The 17,652-nt window shown below is 50.9% G+C and overlaps 1 protein-coding gene across 4 annotated transcripts; it reads right to left on the reverse strand.

Annotated features, from left to right (window-relative positions):
* Positions 1–546: 546 nt before the first annotated feature.
* Positions 547–17,142, reverse strand: TM9SF4 (transmembrane 9 superfamily member 4). Of its 4 annotated transcripts, none has more exons than XR_012831627.1 (19): positions 17,053–17,142; positions 11,325–11,438; positions 9,637–9,736; positions 9,049–9,217; positions 8,839–8,968; positions 7,668–7,791; positions 6,700–6,818; positions 6,477–6,588; positions 5,918–5,988; positions 5,350–5,482; positions 4,721–4,802; positions 4,538–4,613; positions 4,079–4,162; positions 3,702–3,877; positions 3,296–3,359; positions 2,576–2,695; positions 1,947–2,036; positions 1,227–1,572; positions 547–1,073 (listed from the first exon to the last, which is right to left on the reverse strand). XR_012831627.1 is itself a non-coding variant. In XM_075721131.1 (19 exons), exons 1-19 carry the CDS (start codon positions 17,140–17,142, stop codon positions 1,423–1,425), a joined length of 2,007 nt encoding a protein of 668 aa, XP_075577246.1. In that variant the 3' UTR covers positions 547–1,422. The 4 variants fall into 4 exon arrangements, 3 of the variants coding, with proteins under 3 accessions (XP_075577246.1, XP_075577244.1, XP_075577245.1); XM_075721131.1 differs by adding an exon at positions 15,385–15,387 and having other exon boundaries at positions 547–1,572; XM_075721130.1 differs by having other exon boundaries at positions 1,013–1,039; positions 1,387–1,572.
* Positions 17,143–17,652: the final 510 nt, after the last annotated feature.

The raw sequence follows: 17,652 nt of genomic DNA on the forward strand, positions 1-17,652 counted from the left end.
TCTCCCCTGTAGCCCTGACGGAATCCAGCTAGTCTGGGGATGGAGGGAGCCTTCCCCTGCAATGTGGAACCTTTTTTCTGGTAAACATCACTCAAGTGACCAAAATAAAAAATTTTAACCTCTTTTAAAAAGAGCTTCCCACGAGCTGATTCAGGCATCAAGCCACGGAAAAAGAGGAGCCCGCTGCAGAAGAGCCCGCGTCGGCTATCCCGGAGGGCTTGGGCCATTTTGTGGAGAAGAACAAAATACAGCTTAGGGGCGTACGCTTTTTCTGTTCCCTGGAGGTAGAGAATCGAAGAGGAGGAGAAGAGAGCAGCAAGAGCAGCTGGAGCACAGGGCAGGTAGCGAGACAGCCTGCTCCTGGCAACGGGGGAACTCCCCAGGGCTGCTCCCTCTGCCCCCAGCCCCTTCTGCACGGCCCGCACACACCTCGCGGCAGCCGGGGCCCAACACTGCATCAGATCGCTTGGCACTAAAGCGGCAGCGGCACGGCCTTCTCTGCGCAGGGCTCTGCGCGATCCCAGCGGGGATCCCGGGAAGGAAGCCTGCCCCATTTCCTCACACGGCTGGAGCAGAGCGATCAACAGAACAAACCCTTGTCGTTACCTCGCGCATCCTTCCAGTCCTGTATTCTAGCACCAGCGCAATCACGTCGCTTCCACCGTAACGTTACGTCCTGCTGCAGCTGGCTGCACCTTCCGAAAGAGAGGAAATCCCACCCTCCCTCAGCCCTTCCAGGAGGATTCCGAAGTGGCCCATGCTGTCCGAGGCCGGAGGGAGGGAGAAGCAACGCCAAGGGCTGCAGTTCTCAAGCTCTCTCAGGGTGAAATTGCACTTCCCAGGCACCTCCAAATTGTAAACAAGCCAAAGCCAGGACTTCTGCAGTCAGAGCACGCCAGACCAACGCTGGGTAAGCCTTTAGGCTCCTTTTATTTTGCCACAGTCAAGCTCCCTCTTCTGTGCAGACATGAAGGCAGGGAAGAAACCCAGTCTGATATTTGCCTGAAGAGTCTCCCTGAATCCTAGAGCACCCTAGGGGCTGGAAGAAAATGTTTTCACAAGTGTTTCCACTGCTGTCTCAAATCCGTTCATCATCAACATAAAAAAAAAAAAAGGATGAATTAGCAAAAAGGGGGTTTACTTATACAGAGGGATATTTCTCTGCTAAAAAACTCCCTCAAATATGGAACAGGATAATAAAGTTAAAATGTAAGGTATCTACAGACCCCTTTTCCCCCAGAAGTAGCCCAGAATCCATGTACACTGTGCCAAAGTTACATTCCAAAACGAGGCGTTATTTATTTCTCTTGTCACTCTCCCACTGGATTTTGTTTCCTTAGAAGAGTTGGGAGAAGATGTCCCCTTCACTCCCAGGAGGACACGCACTCAGAGGTGTCTGCTTTCTGCTGGGTCTGTGCATCTTCAGTCTATTTTCACTGCGGCATAGATCTTCCGGACAAACATGTAGGCTGCATAGAAGCCAATGGTGCCAGTGAGGAGCCAGAAGGACAAGACCATAAGGGCGGTGTAGCCAAAGTATAGTAAGGAGGGAATGAACTCGACAATATCCAGCTGAAACAGAAGAGGAAAAAACAAGCAAAATCAAGTACAGAAGTAAGAAGAGTTAGCTCCCCACACCAGCCAGTGCGCCCTACAAGGGGGTGGTTTGACAGGAAACCCTCCACCGGATTCATTTTTGTCCAGCTGAAGGGAGATCCCCTTCAAGCTGGGGTTAGGGAACGCCGCTCCACACAGGTAACGCGGGCAGGGGCCTGGGGCACCTGCAACCTTCTCTCCCCTCTGGAAGGACTTAGCACCGCTGGCTGGTGAGCTGCCTGGGCTGGCATGGGGACAGACTAGGACTAGGCGGTCCCACCATTTCCCTTCCCAAATCCAACCATCTCCTCTAGAAAGGTGGCACTTTCATACAAGAGGAATAGCGATACCTTGTTCACAAAGTAGAAGATGGCATAGATCAGCACGTAGAAGGCAGATCCTCCAGACACCAAGAAGGTCCTCCACCACCAGCGGTAATCCTGACAGGGTAAAAAGCCTCGTTATCCCACAGGCTTCCTTTTCCTGCGTCACTGTCTCAGGGGAGCCATGACCTTTCTGGGACAGGGAGAACACCACCCATTTTCCTTCAAAGGAAAACCACGGTTCGGGGCTGGGGAACTATTTTGTCACAGAAGTGTTTCCAAACAAAGAGGATGAAAAGCTGACAGTGAAGCAAAGCCAGCTCAGCATCACAGCACCTGCTACCGAAGAACACGGCTCACCTCTGGCCCTGCATTTCATTTTGTGTGTGGATGGAATTAAACAGTTTCTTTGGGAAGAGATGTCAGCTCAAAATAACCCTGCTCCCAGCATAATTTCTGGTATGAAACCACAGTTCCCAGCCTAGCAGATAATCAGGTAGCTTTAATTCTCCTTGAAGTCAAGAGGTGTTAAGAGCAATCACGCTCGTGAAGCTGGGCCACACTAGCTTTCTGCTGAGCAGCAGCAATAATGTGACCTGTGCTTTTCCAGGAGCAAGTACCCTGAGCGACCGAAACTACAAATGCAGAAATCTCACCTCAGCACAAAGCTGGAAGTACACCATGACAATGCTGATTTGGGAGCACGATACCACCAGGATTATAAACACCAGGAAGAGAAAGCCAAAAAGGTAATAGAACTGGTTCTCCCAGATTGCCTGAAACAAAGACACAGCAGAAATTTGTTTCCATGCTACTATGATCAATCAGCAAACATGAGACTAACTTCTAGCAACTAATCCAAGGAAAAACAAGGAGCCCTTCGGCCTCATGTAGATGAAACCGCAGATCTAATGCATTTCACGTTACTTCAGAGCAATCAGGTTGCAAAAAGGTGCCCAAAGACAGCTCTGAGGTAGCTTGTTCATTCCCCTCCATCTCTCAGCAATGGAACAGCAAATTCCTCCCCATCCATAGGAGGTGAAAAACAGGCAGGAGCTGGAATGGCTCAGTGAATGTCTTAAGGCCAGCCCCCCTCCTCGACGTAACGTTACAGTAAGCTTTCGCCTTTACCACCATCCTTCGAATCACCAAGGAGCGTCCCACAGACATCTCCAGGTGTCTCCAGCAAGAAGACAGTCTGAAGAGACCCACAGCCAGCTCTCTCTGGAAACAATACCGAACGGCCTGGAGGGAACCTGCTTGCCCTTTCAGCGAGTACTGGAATAGGAGACTGCTCCAGTGGAAGCCCCCCTCCCTTTCCAAAGCTTTGGCACGAGAGGAATCCTATTCGGGAGCAAAGTGGGTTAAATGCTTACACTGAAAATGAAGAACAGTTCAATGAACATAGCTCCAAAAGGCAGAATACCAGCCATGAGAATCCTACAGAGCGAGAAAGAAAAATCATGAGCAGCACAATATAACTGTCTGGCCATTAAAAGTCCCCTGTAACCACACAGAGCAAAAGCTCTACAGCTCCAGATTACTAGGATAAATTTCACACAGTAAATGGCACAGCTGCTCCCACTGTTGAGCACATGCCACTTTTACAAGCACCAGTCATACCACACCAAAATTGTCAGGATTGTCTCTGATATCGCATTACTCAAGGAAATGCATCTGCCATCTGTGTCCAGAGAGCAGCAGAAGGGGATGTTCAGCAGCCCAAGGAGTCTGAGGGGAGAGGGCTTAACTCACCGTATTTCCTAGACACTCATCACTCACCCAACAAATTTATTCATATACCACCTCTGCTCCGGGATCTGCCTGGGAATCTGGTTGGTCCGTACAGGATTGTCATATGGCTGTTTGCGAAATCCAAAGTAGTAACCCAGGTAGACCAAGGGCAAGGAGATCCCAAACCACATGCAGAGCAAGGCCACCATGGTCGGGAAAGGTACCTGGAATCACACCAAGAGTCACAAAAGGCAGGCTGACAGCTCCCCGGCCCTGGAGGCTGAAGTCACTGGCCAGACCAACTCTCCAGTCAGCCGCTGCATTGACACCCACGTTTAGAAAGACGCTGTGAAACTAAGCAAGTCCCCGGCAGCCCGGTCACCCTCCTCCCACTCAGCAGGCTTCAGGACGAAGCTGGTACCTACCGCTCCAGAGGAGTGTTTCCCCCAGATGAAACAGTTCAGGACAAAGCAGATACCGAAGACGACACCCGGATACAGGGTAGCTGTCTGCAAGAGCAACCACAGGTTAAGAGAAAACACGTGACTAATCAGGCAGATGTTCCTCTAACGAGTCCATTGCTGGGACAAGGCACATGTGGAGGAAGTACCCCTTTTATTACAGCACTAACACACAGCGGATGGGCTGCGGGGTCTCGGACAATCCTCTTGCTTTCCTATAGCACGTGCCCTGGTGTTCGCCCTTTCACCTAAAGCTACGAGGACTCAATCCACACCGAACCTCTACAGTGTATGCAGCCAGGCTGTGTCCAGCTACCCACAAATATGCGTGGAGCTTATCCACATATCTCGCCATCAGAGCTTATCCACATATCTTGCCATCAGCAAACCTGAATAAACAGCACAGAACACCACAAGACTCACACAAAAGGCTCCCTTCTTCCATCGATGCCCTTTTAGAGTCCGGTATAAGCGGCCAGCAAAGAATCCACCAAAAACCCTGGACAGAAACGAGCCAAGACACAGAACATTAGTTCCATTGTTGGGGAAAGGAAGCGGTGGGGCAGGCAGGACAGCGCTGCCGCAGGAAGCAGCGGAGACACCTACCCCATGAACATGAAGAGAAAGCAGGCGGTAGTCATCAGCGCACCCCGGCTGGAAGGCGACAGCATCCCCAGCATAGCAACAACTGCGGAGGGAAAAGGGGGACAAAGAACAGCAGCTCTGATGTACGTGTGCTAGCCAGCATCTGGAGGCCAAGGGCCTGCCCCAGTGCAGACCACAGCTGCCTGGAATCCCTGCCTTCTGCGCAGAAGGATTTTCCTTCAAAGCAGAACACATCCACAGCCTCCAGCACTGGCCAGAGGAAGCCACAGCTTTGATCTCAAGCTACAGACCACGCTTTAGCCTCGATTTCCCCAGGGATGGGAGCAGGTGCCGCTCAGAAGGCAAGGCACACGTGTGCAAATGCCTCTCAGCCCGCTATCACCCAGGGCTCTTATCTCGGTAACAGGCAATATAAGCACAAAAAGATGCCTTCAGCTGGGACATGCTATCTAGAAACTCAGAAACGCTGAGCACAGGCCTATAGCCTCAATCAGCCCAGCAACAGGGAGCGGCCTCACACGACCTCACTCAAGCTAAAGCGAGCACAGGTTGATGTCAACGGGAGCTACGAATGCCCTTGAGCATCGTTCCTCTTCTTACAGCCACCTCATGCAACGTGTGCCACTTACAGATGACGATCAGGATCATACAGAAGAGCTGAATTCCAGAACCCAGGAGAGAGCTGAGGATCATAGGATACTGTGGAGGCCTGAAGACATCTCCATGCACAAGTTTCCAACCAGATTCCTCCATAGTATCTTCCTGTAGCAACAAGAGGAAAAGAAGGCATTTAGATACGGTCTAACAGTGGAAATGAACGTCCTACCACAGCCAGCCTAAGAGGTTAATTTCCCTGTATCCAGTTCTTCTACAGAATTTTATCACTCTGGTTGAACTTCTTTCCTCTTGGGCTTAAAACTGTTCAGACCTGAACTGCCAGCGCCAGGGCACACGTTTATAGAACTGTCTGCAGTCTTTACTTAGGTCTGAAGACATCTGAACCTGTAATCGGCTGTTGTACACAGAGAGCCAAAAGTGTGACAGCACATGACAGAACTGCCCCTCCCATCTTCAGGGCTCGAAGCAAAACAGGGGCAAGGAAAGAGACAATAAATACATCCAGGTCTTCAAGACTAGATCCCTCCTCATCTGCACTTCCCTCCCTCTCTGATCCCAGCCCCAAGAACACACACATACAATGTCATCTTCCTTGTTGTAGTTAGCAATGTCTTTCCGGAGAGTCCGGATGATGATCATGCTGAGAATACCTGAAAACAAGCACAAACTGAATTTAGCTCAGGGGCTCCTACACGGCTGTCCTGCTCTCACGCTGTGCAACTACACGGCTCCCACCAAAACACAGTTCTGGCTAGGAGAGGAGGCCTTGAGTCATTAGCCCATCTCCCCCAGTCCTCAGCAAAGACAGAAACAAAACTCCAGGGAGTAGGGAAGGCAGTATTCCAGCAGGAATAGGCTCTGTGGTTTTCCTGTGGGGTTTTTTTCCTTAAAATACAGACATGCAAGATGCACGTTAACCACAGTCTACTCCCTCAACTACCCCAGTCAGAGAGCAGAAGTGGGTAACTGTCTGACCCCATGGGTGCTGCCTGAACCGGGCCATTTTATGTGCTGATGTTCATTCCCTGCCCCAGGTTCAGGCATGGACAGATCCTCCTTGAGCCACCTGCAGCTGAGGCTTAAAGAAAGTTCCGTGCAGATTAATGGTAAAGCCTTCTTCACCCCACACCTCACTCACCTGAAAGGAAAAAGACGACCACAACCGAGTTAATGATAGAAAACCAGTGGATCTGCACATCGCTCATGGTCAGGTAGGTGTCCCAGCGGGAAGCCCATTTAATGTCACTTTCCTGAAAGAACAGGGAAGTTCTTCTCACACCAGCACATTCCCAATGTCTTCCACAACACCTCTGTGACAGACACTCGGAGCACTAACTGCCAGCTTCCCATCACTCCCTCACCTCCCAATGGACAGAATAGGTGAAAAGCAACTGGTTCTCCTTTGAAGGATCTATTTCCTGAGGGGCAGAGCCTGTAGCTTCAGGCAGGGTGCACATACGCTTCTCATCAGCCTTCAAGTCTGTAAGAGAAAACATGGCACACACTAGGTCAGCCTTTCCCTCCAGGTACCGCCTCTCCCACTGATCATCCTGGCCCCAGGTACCCTTAAGGCGCTGGGCTGCAATTGCTCCCAATACTGCGGGGGAAGCACTCGTTCCTTTCTCACCTGCTTTGCAGTTTGCAAAACTATTCTTCCGATCAGAAGCAGAGCACCGTTAACAAACTTTAAGGAAAGCTACGCATAGGGCTTTCCTTAACTGGAAGGATAAAAGCCAGAGGCTCTGAAGCCAAGGATCTAGATCCTGAACAAACCCTCTGTTCCACATAATACGCTTAGAAACAAGACCTCTCCAACAGAGCCTGCTGCTGCCAGAGGGGAGTTGCACGGGGTGATATACACAATGAACAAGTTCCCTTCAAGACACCTGTTTCAGGTTGGGCTCACTGAGGTAGGAGCTTTTTTCCCCCCTGTTTTTAATGTTCAGTCCCCCTAGAACGGTTCCAAACATTCTGTGGGTCTCTGGACTAGCGCGTAGTGTCCCAGTGGGGGAAACGTGGGCCACAATAAGAGCTAGATGCCATGCATACTTCATGCTAGGTGTCACAGTGCAAAAAAACCCAACCCCAAACTCCAATCTTTTTATATGAATTAATTTTCCATGGATTGCTTTTCAAGGATATCTCTCTATTTTTGGTACTGCCTTAATAACAACGGGGTTTACTGTTCTTATAATTCAGACTCCCTCATTTCTGTGCCCCGAGACCATAACGAAAGCAACAACTGGCACCCTGATATATCAGTGGTGTTCAACTCTTGGCCCGACAAAAGATTCTTCTCCTTTGCTCCCCCTCCCTAAGAGTCTCTCACCTTCTAGTTTAATACTTTGGGGAATCACTTCGAAGCGCACAACCCTGTAGGTGGGCTCTTGGTTCTCTTCCACATCCTCTCTGTGGTAGTAAAGGATGAAGGAGAGGTGGTTGTGCAGGTAGAACTAAAACAGATTGACATTAAATAAAATGTTAGCAGCCGAGTGAGGAACAGGCAAAGTTCAGAAGCAACAACTGCAGAAAGCGGCTTCAGTGCAGAAAACTAAAGACTCCAACTGTTCCCAGATGCATTGTGCTACAGAGCAGGATCAGGCTAACACTTTCCAAGGCTAAAAGAACAAGAGGAGAGAAGAGAGATGTTGAAAAGGTTAACACCTCAGCCAGGCACCAGGGACAGTGTTTCGGTCTATTTCTGGCATGGAAAATATCACTATAACTCACATCTCAACCATGCATTCAGTGGCAGCAGAATCACCACATTTAGGTCGGAAAGACCTCAGTAGCTACAACCCTGAGTTTCCTGCCTGCTTTTTCTACCAGGCAGACTCCTCCTTTTTCTCCCCCCCAGACTCCGGGGGGGCCCACAGCTGTCCGAAGCTTGCACTTTCAAAAGGCTCTGACGTCACCTGTTACACGAACGAAGTACGGCAACCCCAAGCTGGCACAGCAGGCTCGCTCACCCGCAAGAACTTCGGCTTACGTGATCAGAGCTGCCTGTGCCACTGAACACTCAAGTAGGATGAACAGATGCATCTAACAAGTCAAACAGCTAATCTTAGGGCACACAAGGAAGGAAAGTATCTGCAGGAACACACATGCTAAGTTTCCATTTGCAAACTTAAGCAGCTTTTCTTCCAATAAACACTTGACTGTTTTGTTGTTGTTGTTTTTTTTAATACAAGATGCTCCAAGACCGTCAAAGATTAGCCAGGCTTCGAGGTACTTTGCCTTTGTTCTACTGAAGGGAAACCACCGCACGCAGTTGTCCAATGTTATACAGCGAGTCAAAGCTAGGACTCCTGGCTATCGTACCAGTAGTCCAGCACCCACCCTCTTCTTCCAATAAGCGACCTTTCCCTCATATCTCCACTCTTTATAAAACCTTTTGGTTGCACTCCCAATCCTGATGCTCTCTGGTAGACTTCTAACGCCCTCTGACAGACACCCAGAGCTCCTCCAGCCACCCCTCAGACAGCACCTGGATTCTCTACCTTGTTACCGTCCATAAACCCAAGTCTGTATCCATGTTCAAACTGCACATCCTTCTCCTTCTTCTTCTCCTCTTCATCACGATTGGAATAAAACTCCAGTCGGGTTGCCACAGGAAGGTTATCAGCAATGCTGAAAACACAGATTTCTGATCAAATTTGTCCACAACACAGAATCCCCACTGACACAAACCCACGCTCGAGATGACTCACAGATGGACGTAGTAATCTTCCCTGATCCGCTCGGCGATCAGCTTGCTCTGCTCCACTGTCAGAATGACTGGCTTATTGGGAAAGTTGCACAGAACTTCACATTTCTTCTCCGCGTTCATGGAAACCTGGAATGGCGTATTTACAATGCGGTCCCCCCGAAGAACCTCACCTGGAAAACAGGAAAATAAGGGCAGGGTGAAAGACTGCCAGGCTTCCCACCACTGATCCTGCCACTGGGTTGGCAGCGCATGGTACAGCTGGGATGATGACAGCGAGCCTCCTTTGGTACCACAGATGCACAGGTAAGATCGAAGGATAGTTTGGTTATTTTGTTGGAAGTAACAAGCTCTACATATGAAGCAGGTTACACGCCCTCCTTCAGGAAAGGTGTTTCCTCTTTCCAATATATGGACATCCTAGTTTGCAAACAGCTGGCATATAACATATTAGAAGAAGCAGGCTCTCCACAAACAGTTTATTAGAGATGACATTTGCATTTGCTTTTACTTCTGTAAACACACCCTCAATACAGCTCTTAAGTGGCAGCCCGCTTACTGCTGGGGAACATGCTGTTCAACAGATACGTACCGAGATTCTCAGCCTTGTACGTTATCTTGGCGGGCTGGCAGAAGGGCAACGAGTAGTATTCGTATGGTAGCTGGGTTCGCGAGCTGGTGAGCTTCACAGCCTGGAGGAAGAACGGAAGGATTATCCCCATGAAAGAACTCGGATAGTTTCCTACCCTCTCAGCATCAGCCAGAAGCTGAAGCTTACTTCAAGACACCTCCCATAAAGCTCGCTTTTAGAACTTGTAAAAAAAGGAGACAGGTGTTCCTGGGAGACCTCCAGCTTTCTTTCCTTTTGCACAATTCCTAGTTGTACATTCTCTACACTATGATTTAGTAGCAATTCATTCACAGAGAAACACTTGAAGAAAGAAGCGTGGTGGATTCGTTTCACAAGTTTATGACTCAGTGAAGTTCTAAGAAATAACAAAGAGCTCGAAAGAGATTCAAGAGTCACATTTCATACAAGACCGCAGTTGTTTCCTCAAACAAAAATTCATGTCACACTGGACCTAGAGGTCTGGCCTCCAGTGATATGAAGAGTTGAGCAATTTTTATCTCTGTAAGGAAAGCCAGAGAGCCATCAGATTGGGAAGACAATGGGCAATGACAAAATCCAAGCATTTCTGGACAGTTCTGACAAATCACATGGCACAAGGGAAGTGCAGAAACATACCACGACAGCCAAGGCCACAGTTGCTCCGAAAAACAGGAGTGTTCTGTAATGCAGCCAAGCTCATTTATTGGAAGAGCGCTGGCAAACACGCTGACTTGCCTTATCACTGGAGGAAGCATTTGGCTCATGAAATCCCTTTGAGAACAGCCATTCCAATACCCCCTTCTTCTGGGAAGCTTACTGTAGCCACAGGCAAGTCTCATTTGCTTAAAAATAGCCTACGTCTGGCAGCCTGTGGCCAGAGAGCAAATTGTGTTGTGCTTCATGTGGGAGCAGCAAGCCTCGGCATCCCCAAGGGTGCTGGATTTTGCTGAGACAGAGGCCACAGCTTTAGAAAAAGAAATGATATGGGCTATAAATTGCTGATGTCTGGAAACAAAGCCTGGCTTCCTCCTGTATGGGCAAAGCAGTTCCATCATTCACTACCAGCAATACTGCACAGGAACAGCTCTTCAGCAAGCCTGGGTTGTAAGATCTGCAGCGCTCAAGGACAAATGCCTGCACTCGGATTTATCATGGATTTCACTTGACTTGAAGACACAACACGAGCAAACTGGGTAGAAGAAAAAATTGAAAAAGTCTGATTCAAACCACTTCTTCATTCTACCCTAAAGGCCCACCCTCTGTAAGCACTTTGAAAGTCAGTATAATGCTGAAGAAAAATCTGATTAAATTCATTTGAAAGCTACAGTGAGAAAGAGGGCTCTTTTCCTAAATAGAGCAACATCTTGAAGACTTTGGTGCAACTGCTGAAGGAATTTGGTACAAGATATCAGACGCAAGAAAGAGGATCATGTTGGGAACTGCAGGGTATGATGACAACAGTGACCACTTGAGGGCTGCTTATCCCCAACACCCTACATGAACGTTGTGAAAAAGAGGAAATATCTGCCCCCAAAATTTTAGTAATTGGATCCCCAAATTTGACTTTCTAGTCCCACTTAGCTGCTATGATATAAAGAAGGAAAAAAAACCTCAAAACACAAGAAAACCCAAACCAAACAGAATAACAGCTCCATCTAAGTTCATCCTACCTTTATTTCTACAGGATCATTGTGGTGGAAGTTCATAGGAGCCACACCAGGTACATAGAAAGAGTCTGTACCATGCAGCAACAGCAGCAAAACCAGCATATATCTTAGCCTTTCCTGCAAAAAGGAGAAGAAACATTAAAATACAACAGCAACATGGGAACAGCTTTAGAGATGGGCAACAACACTGAAAGTGTTCATCCCAGACATTAGAAAGGCTGTACAGTCAGGCAGTTAAACACAAATTAAATTCAGAAAAGCTGTTCTTAACTTTGGTTTGTGACTCTCATCAAGTCACTTCCCACTCTTTGTGTCTCTGTTTCTTCATCTGCAATTAAGAAAATGTTGGCTTTGCTCAGCCGCAAGAAAAAGGCACTTCTCATCTGTATCACTAGCTTCAGCCCACTCCCCTAAACTCCATGCGTGTACGGCACCATTGGAAAACCACACAAAACCCCGAGTCTGGTTTGGGACAACTCTTGAACTAACGCTGCAGCAGTAATAAACCCAGTCGCTGCCTTCCCCTGCACATCAACAGCAGGGCAGGCAGAGTCGGTCTCCGTGACCTACTATCCTTCCACCTACAAGCAGGAGCTCTGCAATCAGGGTGGAAAGACAAATACAGAAGGGAAAAGGGAGAGGAAACGGACTGACCAAGCAAGACAGGCTTGGGCTGAAACGAGCCACCACCAGCCTGGTGCCTGCTCTGGCTCAGCAGGGCCTGGGGTTCAGCGCTACCCTCCCATCAATTAACACCGTCTGGGCAGACCATGAGGGAATTATATCCACGAGGCCGGCTTGCGGGTACAGGCCGGATACGACGGGCAGAGGAGAAAGCACGCCAAGCTCCAGGCTCCCAGCAGCCACCCGCGGAGCCTGTCCCAAATGGCCAGCCCCGGCACGGCCGCTCCCTGTCGGCAGCGATCCACAGGGAAGGCGGAGGGGAGCTGGGATGCGGGACCCAGAGAGCGGCTGGCAGGAGCTTGGGGTGCAGACGCAGACCCCAGGGCACCGGCACTGCCAACACACCGCTCCTCTGGGCTGGAAGGCGCAGGCTGCTACAGCCACGGCGTCCTCCTCGGCGTGCCAGAGGAGCACAGTCAGCACGGACACAACGCCAGAGGAAACATTCAACAGCTTGACATTCACAAGCCAGGTGCGGACAAGAAGCAGCTCTATCACAGGGATCCTTCATCAGGTCAGGGAAAGAAAAAAAAAAAGCTAATTTGTGTTTATTGCCCCTGTACCCTTTTCTTCTTCATCACCTTCCTTTTGCCTCATTCCGAGGCTAGTAAGGTACATTTGGCCCAGACACCAGTGAGGGTCAACAGAGCATCCAGAATTACTGGCACTGAGCAAGATGAAAAAGAGTCATAAAATGCGTTAATGCTAAACTACCTTTTTTGCTTACAAGGAAGATTTTCAGATCTGTTCTAAGTACAGTTTAACACAGTCAGAGCAGGCAAAAAGCCTCATCTGGAAAGCAGCTGGGAAGCACTCTTTTTAAAATTGCTTGGACTTCAATACTGATCTACCTTGAAACAATGTGGGGCTTCTTTTCTGTGCTTCACTAAATTTTGCCTTCTCCGATCTTGTAAAAGAGCGCTCCGTGACGCTCCAACCGAGTAGGAAAAGGTCTCCCGGGCAGGTGAAGCACTGGAACAAAACAGCACTCTTGTCCTACATCATGCTCTACAGCAGCCAGCGACCTGTAGCAATTATCTTGCTTCGTTTGTCACTGAAGTGCCAGACATACACAGCACGGTATTACTTAATAAAAACCAAAAACACACCGGTGCTGTCCTTGCCCTGAAGAGCTTGCAAGATGACAAGATAAGGGCAGAACTTTGGAAGGCGCTCGGGAGACATGCAAGCACGTAGAAGATGAAATTTTTGATGACACCTTTGGCAGAAATCGGGCTCTTTGCATACAAATGACGATGACTCAGGCAGCACCAGGCAACAGAAAAGACAAGAGGGGGACTATGGAAAGCCTTGCCAGGAAAAAACATGTGGTAGCAAGAAATGGGAATGCTGCTATGCAACAGGTGGGGGAGCTTTGGAAGTGAAATTTGAAGGAAGTGCCCAGTGCAGGTCCCTAACCCGGCAGCTCATGCCTGGCAGAGCATGTGCAGGGTGAAGCCAGGGGCCTTTCTTATCAGGATCTTTGCTTTTGTATTGACAGATGTGCTTCACCTTCTCCAAATGAAGGCAGCAGCTTAGTAATGACAACACAGACACATGCCAAAACATCTGCATAACTCATGGGCCTGGCCAGGCAATCGTCTCATTTGAGAGATGCCTGCAAGCTATCTCCTACGCAAGGTCAAAACTTGCAGGACGGAGCTCTGCTTTAGTTCAGTCACGGAGCCCTGGCGAGGCACAGGCTTCCAGCAGACAGGAGATACCGCCTTTGTGGCCTTTACCAATTATTTACATTTCAAAACACATGCACCAAAAAAAAAAAATCTCAGATGACAGTCTTGCATCTGAGATGCCAGGAAATCGTACAAGGAAGCAACAAGTAGCACAACAAATATGCACAACTCCAGATCAAGAAAAACCCAGCTGCACACAGACAAAACTAATTTGGATTGACTAAGCCTTATTATTTTACTGTATGTGTACATGCAGACACAGACTTGCAAGAGACGCTGTCTTAGGAGAATATGACCTAAATGACAGAAGTAACTGCAGAGGCGCAATCAACCCCTCCTGCCCTGTCCCCCAAATCACAGCACCTGCTGAGAAGCACTGCTCACACTGAAGTGATCTATCACATGCAAAAAGCCTGCTGAAGGAAAGCAAACTTTTTTCTCTCAAAAAATAAAAAAAAAAGTCTATTTTGAATGTCACTATATTCCTTCTGCACACAGGACCCTGACAGAAGTCACACTCGGATTTCTCTCTCGCACCGGCAGACAGCAGCCCGGGGAAATCATGGCAGGAGAGCAGGCAGAGAGCGCAGGCAGAGCGCGTCACCCCGGGAATGCCTGGCAGGGCACGGGCAGGACCAGGACGCTGCCAGCACCGCTACACTAACCACCCCTCGGAGCAGCGGTGTCAGCCGCTCTCCCCATCGTCACGTAACTCGGCACATCCATCCTCTAAGGGCAACAGCAACTATTCTGAAGTCTGTGGGATCTCTCTTGAAAGATTTTGAAAATCTATTCCTGTAATTAACTTTAGAATGAAGCATTTAGCCGTAAGAATAAATTAACTCAAACCTTCCTTGCAGCCATTCTAACAGTATTTCTTGTCCTGTGCGCAGCAACGAGGACACAAGTTTGCACACAAACCCCTCTCCGAGAAGGTACTTCTGGATAACTATCACTAGACTTGACATTTGCAAACAATTCCAGGACACAGTTTCTCTGATTTATCTCATTTAGAAACGCTTAAACAATATTGCCATTTTCTGCAAATTCCCAAAAGGTTTACAAAACACGCTGCCAAAACAGGAATTGTTTAGCTAAATCCCAGCCTGACCAAGCACAAAGAGACCCCACAACGTGCATTTCTGCCATTACCACGCACACGTGCGTGCTTCCCTACGGCTTGCGGTCCCTGAAGCTGCCACTGCCAGAGTCTGAACTCCAACATTTATTTAAGGGAAGGGGGAAACTGAAGCTGACAAGAAGCTTTGCCCTGTGGCACCCTGCCAACGCGCTCTAACATAACCCAGAGGGCCCATGGCCAGGCCATCCACGTCCAGGACATCCCTGCCCCAGTTACTGGCAAGCACTTCCACAGACCGGCAACTTGAAGAAACCTTTGAGCAGCAGCTATTTCAAGCATTCTGCAAGCATTTTAATAGGCCTGGGCCTGTATCAGGGCTGGTTTAGGTCTCACAGTTTCATAATCCACATAGGAACTTAAGAACACAATACAGTATTTGCTCAAAGGGAGGGAAAGGAAGTGACAATGATGGATATTGTATGAATGAGAGGATGGACATCATCCCATTCTTTTCTGCAGAGAAGGGCAAGAGGGACATCGAACAGCTGTAATCAAGAGCTTTTAACTTTCAAAGAGAGGTGTGAAGAAAAACAGGGGAAAACACAACCTATGCAGAGCCATTTGTCCAGCTGGATTCACAAAGCTCTGATATATTGTTCCACTTACCGGAATTTTTTAATACGGAGACAAAAAGGGAGGAAAGACATAACCCACTACTTTGTGGGAGGAAAAAAAAAAATCCACATGTAACAGAGCAAACCGAAGCTCTCTCCCATGTGTAACTTCTACTCTTCCCTCAGGCACGTTACCAGGACACGCGCAGTGCTAAGGGCACCTGCCCTCTACCCCCTGCGAGGCGCCAGCCTGGCACCGTCCCCCTTCCGAGCGCTGCCTCCTCAGATGCTCTTGAGAACTGTCTGGACAAGCTCATCCTTATTGCATCTCTGCCCAGCTCACCCCTGCACTCAGGAGTCACTGAAAGCCTTTCGAAAGGAGACAAGTGCTGCATTCACATTGATTTCAGAGAGCTCCTTTGACACCAGGAGAGCTGTTAGCACTCTTCTCCGCCTTTCGTAAAAGAGAAGGCTACAAGGAAATTCCCAGTAGGACCATCTTCAGCTCTCAAAGCCAGCTTAGACACTCCCTCCTCCCTGCCTGGGAGAAAGCCAGCAGAGTATAAAGATGCTTACAGCAAAATAAACGAAAACCTCCGCTCTTCCAATCTCCCTTCAACTTTCTGCCAATCTTTACACTACATGAGTCACCTCACATCCTCCACCCCGGCCAACAGCGACCTTTGTATCAGCACACGTCATTGATCCATAAGCTGTTCTTATGAGACGTTATCAAGGAACTATCCTTCTATGAAAGCAAGGTGGAAAATCCACTTTTCTACTATGAGACTTCAGGCACCTCTCAGCAGCTCATTTTCTCCACCCTGAGGTGGCACCGATGCTCGCCTACCTTAGCAAATTCCCACCAGAAACACCTTCGGCTCTCCAAGAATTCAGGGAACAACTCAACAATAGCAAGGCCAAGACGCGGGGAAGTGAAGCGGCTGCTCGCGCCCCAAGTCGAAAATCACTGCCAAACGCTCGTGAAAACCACGCACAGCGCGACAGCCTCTTTACTTGGCGTTAGCACCTGGTTCAGGCCAACGCTTCCCTTCCACAGAACCGCACGGGGAGGACGAGGACGGCCGCTGCTCCTCGGGACCCAGAGCGCCCAACGCCTCCGCTCAGGCCGCGGCCCCCGGCGGAGACCCCCGGCCCGGCCCCGCGGCCCTCCTGCCCAGGCAACGCCGTGGGTCGTGGAAACGGAGCCGAGAGGGAGGAGGGAGCGCGGGGCTGGCGGGGCAGGGGCCCGCTGGGCCCGCGGGCACGGAGCGGCGGCCCGAGCTCTGCCCCGCCCCGCTCGCCCCTGCCCTCCTCCGGCGACACCGCCGCGGGGACGACCCCGGGGAGACGCGGGAGAGCTACGAGGCCCCAGGCGGAACCGGGGAGCCCTCCCCAGCCGGGGCCCGGCGCAGCCCACGGGGACGGGGCTGCCGGGGCCGACGGGGCTGCGGGCCGGGCCGCCGCGTCCCTCCCAGCGCGGTGCAGGCCCGACCCGGAGCCCCCCTCACAGAGCCCCGCGCCGGGGCCGCCCCCGGGCCGCGCCGCCTGCCCGCGCCGGCCGGGCCCGGCGGAGGCGGAGGAGGAGCGGAGCGGGGCGGGACGCGGGGCCGCGCCGGGGCCGCCCCGGGCCGGGCCGCTGTGGCCGCCGCACTCACCATCGCCGCCGACGCCGCCATCTTGGATCCACGTGTCGCGGCGGACGTCAGCGGAAGCGGCGCGCGGTTGGCTGCGGGGCTTATCGCCATGGCGACAGCGGCCTCGGTGGGCCCGGGCCGGGCGGGGCCCGGAGCTCCGTGCTGCCGGTGCAGGCGGTGCCGGGGCCGGGCCGGGCCCAGCCCAGCCCTGCTGCCGGGCGGGGCGGGCCGGGGGCTGTCGCTCCGGTCCCCAGCGGGTCTCCGGCCCCGCGGAGCCGGCCGGGGAGGGGGGCGGGCCGCGCCGCCATCTTTGCTGAGGGCAGCGGCCTTCGCGCGGAGAGCGGGCATGACGCCGCGGGCGCCATGTTGGGTGTGGGCGCTGAGGCGGAGGGGCTGTGAGGCCCGGGCCGGTCCCTCCGGTTCGACCCCTCCGGTCCGACCCCCCCGGTCCCTGGGCCCGCCCGGGCCTGCTCCGAGGGGCGCTTGGGGCTCCCAGCCTCGCCCTGTCCGCGTCCCCCCTCGCCCGGGCTGAGGAACAAGAGGAAAGGCCAAAAGCCGAGAGGTTTATAAATACTTTATTGATTACAAAAGGAAGCTTCCAAAGCTGATAGAAAAGCATAG

The sequence above is a fragment of the Pelecanus crispus genome, chromosome 14 (genome assembly GCF_030463565.1).
Source record: "Pelecanus crispus isolate bPelCri1 chromosome 14, bPelCri1.pri, whole genome shotgun sequence".
Classification (NCBI taxonomy): Eukaryota; Metazoa; Chordata; class Aves; order Pelecaniformes; family Pelecanidae; genus Pelecanus; species Pelecanus crispus.

Coding starts and splice junctions, on each gene's coding strand:
- TM9SF4 (XM_075721131.1), bottom strand. CDS start 17,142: ATGGCGATAAGCCCCGCAGCCAACCGCGCGCCGCTTCCGCTGACGTCC. Junction 5,483..5,917: donor ACAACAAGGAAGATGACATT/GTATGTGTGTGT, acceptor TTGTTGCTACAG/GAAGATACTATGGAGGAATC. Junction 3,878..4,078: donor GGAAACACTCCTCTGGAGCG/GTAGGTACCAGC, acceptor GTGTGATTCCAG/GTACCTTTCCCGACCATGGT.